This window comes from Aptenodytes forsteri, unplaced genomic scaffold (assembly GCF_000699145.1).
Source record: "Aptenodytes forsteri isolate BGI_AS27 unplaced genomic scaffold, ASM69914v1 Scaffold422, whole genome shotgun sequence".
In the NCBI taxonomy this organism is placed as follows: domain Eukaryota; kingdom Metazoa; phylum Chordata; class Aves; order Sphenisciformes; family Spheniscidae; genus Aptenodytes; species Aptenodytes forsteri.
Window position 1 is genome coordinate 529,191 of NW_008795687.1, and position 12,437 is coordinate 541,627.

General features: G+C 57.0%; 1 protein-coding gene across 1 annotated transcript; it reads left to right on the forward strand.

Moving 5' to 3' along the window:
• Window positions 1–2,228: 2,228 nt before the first annotated feature.
• On the forward strand, window positions 2,229–10,967 carry TBC1D20 (TBC1 domain family member 20). Its single transcript, XM_009282745.2, has 7 exons — window positions 2,229–2,406; window positions 3,688–3,771; window positions 5,241–5,427; window positions 6,335–6,436; window positions 7,347–7,488; window positions 8,204–8,388; window positions 8,526–10,967. Exons 1-7 carry the CDS (start codon window positions 2,307–2,309, stop codon window positions 8,779–8,781), a joined length of 1,056 nt encoding a protein of 351 aa, XP_009281020.1. The 5' UTR covers window positions 2,229–2,306; the 3' UTR covers window positions 8,782–10,967.
• Window positions 10,968–12,437: the final 1,470 nt, after the last annotated feature.

Here is a 12,437-nt window from a genome sequence, read left to right on the forward strand (position 1 = left end):
CCGGGGCTGGCCCGGCCTTGCGAAGCGTTGTGTAAGTGCCGGTGCCCGGTGCCTGCGCGTCGTTTCAGCCCTTGGGAGCGCAGGGCTGCTTCCCTCTCCGGAACCGCGCTCCGGTGCGGGCGGGCGGGCAGCCCCCCTCGGCCTGCGGGGATCGTCTGCGTTCTCCGCACGCAGGCGGGTGCTGCGCTCGGGTGCTCGTCAGCGAGAACTGTTCCAGGCGCTGTTTTTAGCCGCGGGAAGTAAATAAAAATCCACCCGCGGCCGGTCAGGTGGACCCTTCGTGACGGTACGGTTTGAGTTACGGCGCGATAAGCCCCCGCGCTCTGAGCTTGTGTTTCCGTCTCGCCTTCAAAGTGTAACTGGCGCTGCCAGTTAAGGTTTTGTGGGTGCACAAAAAAGGTTTTGAAATACAATTTTATTTTTCTTTTTTTAAAATACTTGCAGCTGTTGTCCGCTGCACGTTTGAACAGTGTAAATATTGGGGCATTTGCCAGTAAATCTCAGAAGAGGAGCCCGCAATACGTGCTCCTTCCTTCGTGCTGCTCCTGAAGTTCTTTGTGTGTGAACAGGGGTTTCTTCTTCCACAGGCTTTGTCTCCTCCTTCCCGAGGCTTCGGTATGTGACAGCCCAGTATGTGCGTGCCGCGGGGGATAGGGAACGGCCAGCCAGCGGAGCTGGTTTGTGTGCAAATAACTTTGCTTGCACAAGGGGCGGGAAAGGAAATAAAAGGAAGTCGCGGTCACTGGGTGAGCGCTAGAAGCTTTAACATTACCAGGAACTTGGTGTTTAGAGGGGAGCTGGAGATCTGTCGTAGGCCGTTACAGCTTGTTTTCATCCAAAAAGTGTTTAAAAAGGGTACTTGGAGAACGGACAGCATCCACCACTTGACCTACTTAGCGTCCGTGTGTCTGAGCAGCCTGCCGTCCCGCCGTCTCCCGTTCAGACGCTGCAGAAAGCGGTGCTTCTGGCCAGGCGCTCGCACGCAGCTCCCCGGGAGTGGGGAGAGGGCCGGGGCAGCGCCGAGATGCCGGAGGTGCCACGTGGGCAGAGGAGCGTGCTCCCCGAGTCGCTGCCGGGAGGGTGGGGCGTTGAGAAACAGCTGTTTCTCCCATCGGGATCCTTTTAATTCCTCCCACCCCAAATCCTATTCAGACACGTCGCTTATCGAACGAATCCCGTTTGGATCCCAAGAGCAGTGTTAGTTGGATCTGTCAGAAAAAGCCTTTAAGTAAAGGCAGCGTTTGCGGCCTCATCCTGCGCTCCAGCCCCACGGCTGCTCAGCAAAGCCTCCTTAGTGGAAACTGCTCCGGTGTGGGATATCGGGTGGCCCTCGGCTGCCTCTCTCCTTCCTCGCGTGAGGCAGCGGTGACAAATACCACGATGCAGTGTGAAATAGTGTCCCTTCTCAGCTCCCCGGGAAGCGCCCTCCTGTCCTGTAAGTGCATTTAACCCATCTGAAACCAGAGCACCGTGTGCTTTGTGCGTTATTCCCTTCCCTACCTGCCCCCGAGTTCATGTGCTCCACAGAACAGTGGTATTTGTTTAATACTGGCTAACCTGCGCGTGTACTAACAGCCGGCCAGTTTGTGTTTGTTGGGAGAGAAGTCAATATGCTTGTGACTCGTTAACTCTGGTAAAATTAAGTCCTTTCTTGTGACTGTTGCTGTCAGTGGAGATGCTCAGGCTTCTCCCTAGGACGGCTGCATCCAGGAGCCGCTGTCTAGCTGGGAGTCGGTAGGAAGATGAAGTCCTGGTCTTAGGAAACACTTGACACCTGAGCTGGCAGCTGCGTCAGAGAGCGAACGGTCGCAGGATGACTTTGCACGGCTGTCGCGGTCCTGAATGGAGCCGTGATCTGTTGGGGTGTACGGGAGCCGAGGGATCCGCTCGGGCAGCGGTGGCGGCTCCCGTGTCGGGAGGAGCAGTGGTTGCCTCCCAGGGTAAGACCAGCGGGGTTGATAGGGAAGTGGTGGGGGTGCCCTGCGAGCCGTGAGGTGCCCCCGGTGCTGAGCCTGTGGACATGGGGACGGTCAGCTGGTGGGTCACCCGCCGGGGTCGTCCCGAGCCTGTCCTGGCAGGGCGTGTGCCGACTGTCCCGTGTCATCTCCCTTGCTGTGTGTGTGACATCGCTGTGAGTGGATTTTGCCCCCCTGATCTGAGTTGCTGCCCCCCGTGTGTTGGCGTTGCCTATCAGCTTGCCTCTTTGTGGTCTTCTTACAGACTTTGATTCTAAGAAGAAAAGGAAAGTGGCGGAAATTTATCAGGCTCTGAACAGCGACCCTATCGACGTGGCCACGCTCAGGCGGATGGCGATCAGCGAGGGGGGGCTCTTGACGGATGAGATTCGTTGCAAAGTGTGGCCGAAGCTGCTAAGTGTTAACACAGACGACCTGCCCCCTCTTCCAGGTACGGAACAGCCTGGACTCGGGAGCTTTTGGCAGAACGGCTCGGTGATCTCTGTGCACGCTAGAGGAAGGATCGCAGAGGTTGAAGCACGTGCTTTCTGACCTGCCTTTTCCCTGTGTACGCTGGTGTGTTTCCCACCAAGCTCGTGCGCAAAGGGGGCTCGCGCTGCAGCATGCCCGCCGTAGCTTCGCGCGCTGTGTTGTATGTAAATGGCAGATTTGGAAATACGCGACTTCCGAAAAACAACATTTCCGTTGTGCTGTGAGGGTGGTGTTATCTCTAGTGGCAGTGATGGAAATTAGTTCACTTTGGTTGAAAGTGGTTGAAATTAGTTCACTTTGGTTGAAAAATAATTTCACACTTCGGTTGGTGTGGCCCTGAGCAGTTAGCCGGCATCTGTAAGTTCATCTGCAGCAGAAAGTATCAAACTTAATTTGTGTTGCTCCCACGGAGAGGTGGCTGTGCTGAGCCCTGGCTTGGCCGAAATACTTCGGAGGTGTCTCTTCCAGGCATAGACGAAGCAGTTTGTTGCGTGAAGCACGTGTGGTGTTTGGTCAGAGCAGGAGCAGGGAAAATGACCTTCCTGATGAGGTACCTGCGTGGTTTTTAAATCTTACCAGTGCAGAAGCTCCACGTCCTGGAGCTTTTACAGTCACTGTCCCCAGGACAGATTTTTGCTGTTGTTCCTGGATCTGTGGCCATTCAGAATTGTGCATCCCCCCGCGTCAGTCAAGAGATGGATTATGTTAGGTGATCGGAGCTGCTGGAAGACAACATTTAATTTCACGTGATCGCATAGATTGTCCAGTGTGCCAGCAAATTCTTTTCTCTTCTGTCTTAACTATCTTAACTACCCATGGGTGGGGTTTGCTTCTGAATTATTTCTATTTAATAAACTATTCTTTGTCGTCTCCACAGCGTATCATGCCTTGCTGCTGCTGAGTATGCTTTGAATTGCACAACAAAACTGTGGAGCAAAGATGTTTCCATGAATGCTGGGAGTGGTGTCAGTTTAACCATTTTAACGTATGTTGTTTAAAGAAATAATAGTCTCGTTTGCTCGCACTGAAGTGCCGTTAGTGTCGGAACGCGCGGCAGTGCAAGTGAGGGGACAGGGCTGGTGTGTGAGGTACGAAAAAGGGGACGTACGATGGGGTGATGTGTCTGTGTGTGCAGCCTCATCCTCCTGCCCTCAGCAGGGTTTCTCCCGGCTCCCTCGCCCAGCTCTCTTCCCGGTACCTTTGCACTACTCAGTGTTAATCACAGTCATCTTTTTCTCAGCAGGAAAGGAGCTACGAGAGGACAATAAAGATTACCAGCAAGTGCTACTGGACGTGCGGCGATCCCTGCGCCGTTTCCCACCAGGTGAGAGGGGATTCTCCTCTTCCCGCTCTGCGGGGGGAAGGTCTGTGCTGTGGGGCTCCTCCTGGCTCAGACCTTGCTCGGGGGGTTGCAGTAGGTGATACTCCGTTGCTCCGACTTCTAGAGAGCCTTTTCCTTGTGAGCTTACAGCAGCTTCTTCATGCAGTGGAGCTATTCTGCGGCTATCGGTTTCCTTCAGCTGGCTGTGCTACAGCTGGTTTTTGATGTGGCTCTTCCAATGTTACGCTTCCCCCTGCCCCGCTGAGCCCCTCTGCCAGCAGGCCGGTGCCGTCGAGCAGTTGCAGCGCAGAGGATCTGCCCAGATCCTGCGTGCCCCTCACCTGTTGTCACCAGGGTGAGATTAGGATAGATGGAGTGCTTGAGAAATATACCGTTTGCTTCAGTTTATTTTAGACCGTGGTCTAGCTCAGGGGCGTGGCAGGCAGGTTTGTCAGTGGTTAGAACAAATTCTGGTGTAAAATGGTCTCAAAAATCGGGTTCATGCACCAAATTTAAGAGAACTCTGAGCCTTTAGAAGCAAAATCTTTTTGCAGTTGTTTAGTTCTGATGGGTGGCTGGTGCCTACTTGTGCTATTTATAAAACATTTAATCCAGCAGCTGTCTGACTCTGGCCAGAATCTGCTTCCCCCTTCTGCTGCTTTTATTTTGCGTAAACAGTTGATTCACTCTGGTTCTCTTTCGAGTGCAGATACTGTGTGCAAGCCTGATTCCTGAAGGGTCTGCTAGTACGGATTTTTTTGCCCTTGAATGGCAGCCTCCTGCCTATTTTTAGATGCACTAATGAAGCAGGGGAAAAGGAGAACTTTGTCATTGCAGGATCTCCGCTGGGACTTTCTGCTTGGCCTTTGGGCGTTTTATCTGTTGACAAGGGCTGCCAGAAACTGGCTGCAGCTGTGCATGGCAGGAACAATGTTTTTCCTGTGACATCCTGTCCCTAAACACGTTGTTAGCAGGGGACTGACAGAAAGTTGTGGGCGATGGAGGCCTTGCAATCTGATGCAGTTGGCGCAGTTGCTGCGAAAATGGGTCCTGTTTTAATTTTTTTCTAGAACCCCTGGGAAATTAAAAATGATTAAAATGTCCTTAGCGGTGCTGGATGTGCAGCGCGATTCGCTCTTGGCAGCACTGTACAAACATCAGTAAACCCCGCTCCCGTTCTCCACGGTGACTTCCTCGCAGGCAGGGGCACTGCAGCTCCAAAGGTTAAACAACCTAACAACTGGCTGGCTTCCCTGGGCCGTCAGGGTTTGGGGGGGCAGGATTAGGACTCGGGATATTTTTTTCTGCTAGTTTTACCCCCCCCCTTCCCCTTTGCACCGCATCCCTTGGGATCAGGCAGGTTGGTAAATGCATGGGTCCTCTCCTTGCATACCGCAGCCGCGCTCACTCCCACGGCAGGCGCCGATAGGTGACACAGCCTGTCCCACCGCCGCCTGGTGTTGTCCCCACAGGGATGCCAGATGACCAGAGGGAAGGGTTGCAGGAGGAGCTCATCGATATTATCCTCCACGTCCTCAAGCGCAACCCCCAGCTGCACTACTACCAGGGCTACCATGACATCGTGGTCACCTTCCTCCTGGTGGTGGGGGACAGACTGGCCACGGCTCTGGTGGAAAAGCTCTCGACGCATCATCTCAGGTACTCACCGGGCTCAGCTGGGGGAGAGGAGCCGCCTGCGTGTCCTCAAGCTGTGGGGTCACCTGTGCCTGCGGGGAAGCCTGTGCCGATGGGTTGGCCTGTCCCGGAGCAGGGGAGCCTGGAAGGCAGAGCCTTGGGTTAAGGCCGGCTGCCTGTCATGTCTGTACCCAGAGGGGTGCTTTGAGAGAGCAGCGTGACCACACGTGGCTTTGCAGGGAGTTGTGCTCTGGGGAGGGGATAATTGAAGGCTGTCAGATTAATTTGTAACATCTCTTGAAGTTGAAAAAGCCAACGCGCATGCATTATTCATAGTTCTCTGGCCATCTCCGCTGTCAGGGCCTCTCCGGCTCCTGGGGGCTGGCTCAGCACAGTGCCTCCCACTTAGCCTCGTACAGCCCTGGCCAGCGTGGTCTGTACCGCCAGTGTCCTGAGCCCCAAGTCAAATGACTCTCCTGTTTGTGCACTGAAATGAGAACAAGCCTTCAGCTGAGGAGTGATTTGGAGGGATTCTCCCTCCTCTCCCAGACAAGGAGTTAGGTTTTGGGTGCTGGAAAGGCTTTACAGTTCACATGTGCACTTCAGCAGAATAAGAAGTGTCAGCTGACACCGGCGTGATTGTTTGGGTCTGGGTTTTCTGTGCAGCAGTTCACATGCACTTCAGCAGAATAAGAAGTGTCAGCTGACACCGGCGTGATTGGGTCTGGGTTTTCTGTGCAGATCAGCCCTGTGTGTCCCAGAAAAGCAGGAAGGAGGCTGTCCCAAATAGACAGAATTCCTTGGGGCTGGGGGCCACCCTGCCAGCAAAGCTGTTTATTGCAAGTACATCTATTTACCTTCTGGCTGCCTCCCTGGAGGAGAGCTCGCTGATGTAGTTGTTTGACGGACCTTCTTTTAAATCTTTCCTCAGGGATTTTATGGACCCAACGATGGACAATACCAAGCACATTTTAAATTACCTGATGCCCATCATAGACCAGGTGAACCCTGAGGTGCATGACTTCATGCAGAGGTACGCAGACGTTCCCTCGGAGCCTCCTAGCTCTGTCCTGCCAGTCTCGCGTTACTGTTCATGGGGCCGTTTGCACCAGCATGTCCCCGGCACCACAGTGGCTTCCTCAGAGTGAGTCAACAGCTGACCCACAGCTAACGGTGACAGTCCAAAGCCATGTGGCACTCTGCTTCCGAGCAGACCCAAACCTATGCTGCCTGTTTGGAGGGGTTTTACACGGTGCCATCTTCACCCCAGTGGTCTGCAGTCCATATTGGAAAGGCTGCAGGGTTGCAAACGGTGCCATACAAAGCTGCCACGACTGCTTCACACGCCCAGTTTTGTGGTCGGTGTCACCTTGCTGTAGTTTGTTGCTAGTTCTGGGGATAATTCCCAGGTTGTGCAATAGGGACACGCAAGTGTAGTCCGGACAGAATAAAGCAGAAGCAGGAAGGTAGGTGGGAAGGTTCAGTCCGGAGTCCTTTTCTGGGCAAGTGTCTCTGTTACATTTCACGGCCAGGACGTCTTTGGGTACCAAGCTTGATTAGAAACTCCCAGAAGTTAGTAAGCCTTTAGGGTGGAAAGGAATGTAGAAAGTTGACTGTGCTGCAGGACTTCAGGTGTCCTCAGGTCAGTGTGCCAGACAGTGACGTGGTACGTCACACGTTCAGGTTCTCCTGAAAGCAGAGCATTTGGACCTCTACTGTGGACCCCGCTGGGTGCGAGACGAGTAGTGGCAGTACTTTGCCTTGGGGTTGTATCAGAGGTGCAGTTCATGGATCTGTGCTGAGCGCTGAATGCTCTGCTGATAGCCAGGTCTGTCTCCCCTCCCAGACATGGAGGTGCGGCGCAGGGATCGCCCAAGAGCATTTCGGCGCTGTTTCCAAGCTGCTGGCAGCAGCTGCCCTAACAGCACTTTGTCTCTGTGCAGTGCGGAGGTGGGAACCATCTTTGCTCTCAGCTGGCTGATCACCTGGTTCGGGCACGTTTTGTCCGACTTCAGGCACGTTGTGCGATTATACGACTTCTTCCTGGCTTGCCATCCGCTGATGCCCATTTATTTTGCTGCTGTGGTAGGTACTGGCTGGAATGGTAGGGGGATTAACTGAACCATTGCGAAGTGCTGATAGCTTGGGGCTGCAGAGGGGGGCTGGCAAAGCCAGTGCTGCTGCTGTCCCTGGCTGCACCCCGCTCTGCAGGGGCCCCCCAAGGCCGGCGATGTCCTTGGTGGTGGTGGAGGGCAGGTGGGATCCAGGGGAGCTCGGGGCAGCCTGGGGGTGTCCAGATGTGCAGGCTGTTCCAGTTCAGTGCCGTGGAGGCAGCATGACCTGGTGTTTTGCTTTGCTTTCATGTGCTGGCCCTGCTGCTGGGCACTTGCTCGAGTGCTGGGGAGCCTGGCTGGCTGGGGGCAGCCCTGCACTGTGCGTCCATCTGCCCTTTCTCCTGTGGGAGATCCAAACAAATCTCTGTTTGAGGGCAAGTCGTGGAGTCAAGCCCTGCTGAGGTTCTACCCACATCTCTGACCTGCCAGTAACAGGCTCTGCTCAGAAGACAGGTGTAACTACCCAGAAAGGGGCTTTCCATGGCCTCAGAGTCTCGGGAAGGGTTTGGCATTTCTCTTCCCAGGCGGGGAATGTTTCACTGCAGTGTGTCCCCTTGAGGAAGGGCAGGTCTTTCAGCTGGAAGCGAAATGTTTTTCTCTTCCGGCTCTGAAGGGAGTGCCAGCGAGTGACAAGAAGTCATCCCCGCTTCCCCAGCTGTCCTCAGTGCTCTCGCTCCTCTCTGCAGATCGTGCTGTACCGGGAGCAGGAAGTTCTGGACTGCGAGTGTGACATGGCCTCTGTCCACCACCTCCTGTCCCAGATTCCACAGGACCTTCCTTACGAGACTCTGATCAGCAGAGCTGGGGACCTTTTTGTCCAGTTCCCACCATCCGAACTTGCCAGGGAGGCAGCTCAGCAGCAGGCTGAACGGTGAGTGCAGGGCAGCCCGTGTGTTCTGTACATCCCCTTGCCAGGTCTTGCTTCCTCACGAAGATCTTCCTCCCTGGCAGGAGGCTGGTCCCAAAGGCGAGCTGGGGACGCTCCTCTACCTGTTTCTTCTCTTGCAGAACTGCGGCTTCTACTTTTAAGGACTTTGAGTTGGCGTCAGTGCAGCAGAGACCAGACACTGTGTTGAGGCAGCGCTTCAGGGAGCGGCTCCGAGGGGAGGAGCGGACAAAATCCATCTTGACAAAGCCAAGGACCAACCGCTTTGTCAAGCTGGCGGTGATGGGGCTGACGGTCGCGCTGGGAGCAGCTGCCCTGGCTGTGGTGAAGAGTGCGCTGGAGTGGGCACCCAAGTTTGAACTGCAGATTTTCCCCTAAAGCCAGAGGAAGGGCCTTCCCTGTCACCACGTCCTTCCCTGGCGGGAAGGGGTGATGTTTTGATGAAACGACGTGTCTGGAAACGACCTGTCTGAAGATTATTTTTTATTCTTGCTGCGTCCAGTGACGCTTTTGGCCTTTGCGACAGAGACTGATGGGAACCAGCCCAGCAGGATTGTTCCCCACACCGACGCTCACCTTGTTCTCTCCTCCCCGTGCAGGGGTGAGCAGATGGGCGCTACTGCCGTCTCATGAGGAACCGGAGGTATGGACGAGTCAGGCTCTTCAGGCTGCGCACAGGTGACTGTACGAGTGGAGAGCCGTGCGTGGGCTGTGCCGAAACGATCCCACGTTCTCTGTTGGAGATAATTAGTGGGAGTGAGGGTGGATCCTCACCTGGAGGAGAGTGTCATGGCAGGGTTTGGCCTGGGTGCGTGCGTGTGTGGGGGCGAGGGGCTGTTACACTCCTGAGGAACAGGGCAGCTCTCTGGCTCTGCATCGCTCCCGTCTGCAGGCTGCCAGCATGCCCCTGCGCCTGCGTTCAGCCTTGCTGGTGGTCCGACCCTTCCCTTTCCTATAGGCAACCTCTGAGTAGAGCCAAACCTTTCACGAACCCCTGTCAGCGCCCTGCCACGAGGTTCTCTCTGGTGTGTAACACTCCCTGGCTCTTTTTGCTTCCTCATCTTTGCAGCCTGATGTGTTTACAGGAGAGAAGGGCAGGGAACAGGAGCAGATCCACAAGACTGCCAGAGGGAGCTTAGCTCTCGGTCGCGGGGGCTCCTTCTCTGGCAGTAGCACGGTCATATCTTGGGTCAGCAAGGTGAGAGACGAGTGTTGCTCGCCCTGCCTGAGGTTTTTGCTGTCATGTGCCAGATCGCATCACCACAAGTCTTAGCGGCACCATAAACACCCGTTGCAGACGTTTTTACAGCTCTGGAAGCAGGCTCTAACGTGGAGAAAGGCTTTTTCCACCTTGTGAAACACTTTGCATGGGACAGAAGTCATTGTGGTAGGAAATCTGTCATAAATCTCCCCCACGAGCTGATCAGACTTCAGCGTTGCCCCTCGGAATAACGCAAGTGAGGGAGTTTCCCAGAAAGGCCACCCCTGATCCCTGCATAGCTCCGGTCTCCCCACCCAGTCCCGTTAACAGTCCTAGCGCTCCCTGCCCTCCAAGCTAAGCAGCAAATCCTTCTGACAACTCCGTGTCCCACTGAGACAAAGCCAATAGATACTATATGCCTCTACCTCTCCCCTGAGCTGCTAAACCTCCCGCAAGTGCCCTTACCCGTCCCTTACGGCTCCCACCCAGCTCCCCCGCCGTTGCTGTGTTGTGCCCAAAGCCGTCTGTGCCGTGCCCAGGGGCTGCACACCTGAAAATTAGGTGTTGGTTGAAGAGTTAGGGATTTCGGGATAGAGAACAAAACTTGTGCCCTGCAAGACTCAGCACCCTCCTGTCCCAACCCCCTGCCTGTCGGTTCGTAACCGCCTCTGGGTAAGTCCTGGGTTGCCCTGTGGGCCCTCGCTCTCGGAGGGGCCGTGCCTTTCTGACCGTCGGGCTGGCCGGAGGGCGTGCAGGCAGTCGTCAGGCCTGACCTGTGTTTCCGTAAAACTCTGAGCAGAGGGGTTTCCTTTGCCTCTGCGGGCTGAAAGCTGGAGTGTGTGAATCTGCTCTCGCGCAGGCAGGGCGGTGAGACCTGTTCCCTCTGCTGCTCGCTTGTGCCAGGGCTGTCCGCACCCCTGCTGCGAGCCGGCGGCTGCTCACGGGTCTCCTCTCCCACCGTGGTTGAAGGCGGTGGAGCCTGTTTCTGGCCCTCGGCACCTCCCCAGGGCAGCAGCGGCGTGGGGCGAAGGGCTGGGCGATTCAGCACTTTAGAAACTCGCGGTGCAGGAGAGTCTGTGGTGACCTGGGGGTGCTGCCGGCGGTCCCAGGACCCCTCTGTACACTCCCCCCGCTGCCCCGAAGGAGGGGATGGCTGGAGCCCCCGTGGGGGGAAGCCCCTGCAGCCCCCCCGCTCCCTGGCCATGAAGCACTTTAGTTCTGCGTTGTCCCCAGGGGAGGAAGGGCCTGGGAGGAGACGGTCGCTTCGGGTGCTTCGGTTACTCTGTACAAAGACTTATACCTACCCCTGTAAATGCAGATTTGTACAAACCCTATAACTGTAAAATAAACAGTTACTAAACACGCTTCCTTCCCTCCCCCTGTGCTGGCAGGGGCCGGGGCTGCCGGAGCCGCGTGGCACCCCCCGGGGCCCGGCTGGCCCATCCCCGCGGCAACCAGGCCAGCTCTGCGGTCGCCGACCCGTGTGGCCTCACACCCGGCAGCCCCGTGGGAAGAGAAGCAGGAGCAGAGCCAAACAGCGCTGGCGTGCCCCGGTTGCTGTTCTCCTTCCGTCTGCCTACCTTTGGTTAAACGCCAGGACTTGCACTTGCCGCCGGCACTCCAGGGCGTCTGTGTGTGTGTCCCCCTCCTCCATCAGCAGCACGGCGGGCAGAGCGGGGCTGTGAATGGCCTGACCTCCTGGCCCCTTTTGCACCCCAGGCCGGGCGCCCGGCTGCGGGAGGAGATCCCGGGCATGGTGCCCATGGGCAGAGGCCCGGCCCTCACCGCTTCCCCCGTGCAGCCTCCAGCGGCCGGGCATGCTCCGCTGAGCCGGGATGACGCAGCCGCCTTCCCCGGGCTGGGAACGGGCTTTGCTGGGCGGCACGAGGCTGGCGGCCGTGTTTAACGGATCGGGCCGGGGCTATTTTTGGTTCCCTGTGGCTTCCTCTCCGGGAGCGATCTTCTCAATAGCGTTCAAAGCCTTTTGGGAGGGAGACGCAGGCGGAGGCCCGCAGGGTGTGGAGGGCTGCTGGGGGGCTCGGTGGGGTTTTGGGGGTTGGAGGGCAGGCAGGGCTGCGGTTTTGCGGCAGAGGGAAGCCTGGAGAGCCAGCCAAGCACCGTTCCTTGCACCACGTGCCTCTGTTACTGCATTAATGTCATGCCCAGCTCTGGCACGCTGCCGGGGTGGGTGCCCTGCCGGGAGCCCGGACAGCGAGCCCAGCACCAGCCGAGGGGTTAAGCTGCCCAGCGGGGTCCCTCGCCTGCTGGCACAGAGCTGCCGCGTGCTCTTCCCATGTCAAAACGTCTTTTATTTACCCAAAAAGAGCACAATCAGGGAAGCGGTGGTCTGTGCAGATAGCCGGGTCCCTCCCAGGTGCTGTTGTGTGGGTGCAGCCTGGCACGCTGTGCACAGCTTGACACGGCTCAGCACCGTGCTGAGGGTGGGGGCCACGGCTGCGTTTGACCCCCCCGTACCTGCTCCCGGCCATGGCAGCTTTGCCGGTGGCACGGTCCCCCAGTTCCCTGAAGGCACGGGGTTGGGCACCGGGAGCTGACGGCGCACGCAGAGGCGTCCCAGCGGCATCCCGGTCCAGGTGGCTGCATCTTGCCACAGCCACCAGCTGCACTCCTGGGCACCTCTGCTCTCGGGCCCTGGAGCCCTCCTCTTCCTCTCCTGCTCGCCTTGCACCTCTGGGCACTTAACTGTGCAGCTCTTCCTCCCCATCCTCCTCGAAGAGCAGTTGCCCACACCGGAGAGTGCGGGGTGCCAGTACCTGGCAGCTGCACTCGGCCTCGGTGGAGCCGTGCACGGCGCAGCGAGGGCGGCCCCCCT

Bases quoted from the DNA above. Each gene is read 5' to 3' on its own strand.
- TBC1D20 (XM_009282745.2), top strand. From the start codon at position 2,307: ATGGCGATCAGCGAGGGGGGGCTCTTGACGGATGAGATTCGTTGCAAA. The intron at 2,407-3,687 runs GTACGGAACAGC...TCTTTTTCTCAG, and splicing joins CGACCTGCCCCCTCTTCCAG to CAGGAAAGGAGCTACGAGAG. The intron at 3,772-5,240 runs GTGAGAGGGGAT...TTGTCCCCACAG, and splicing joins CCTGCGCCGTTTCCCACCAG to GGATGCCAGATGACCAGAGG.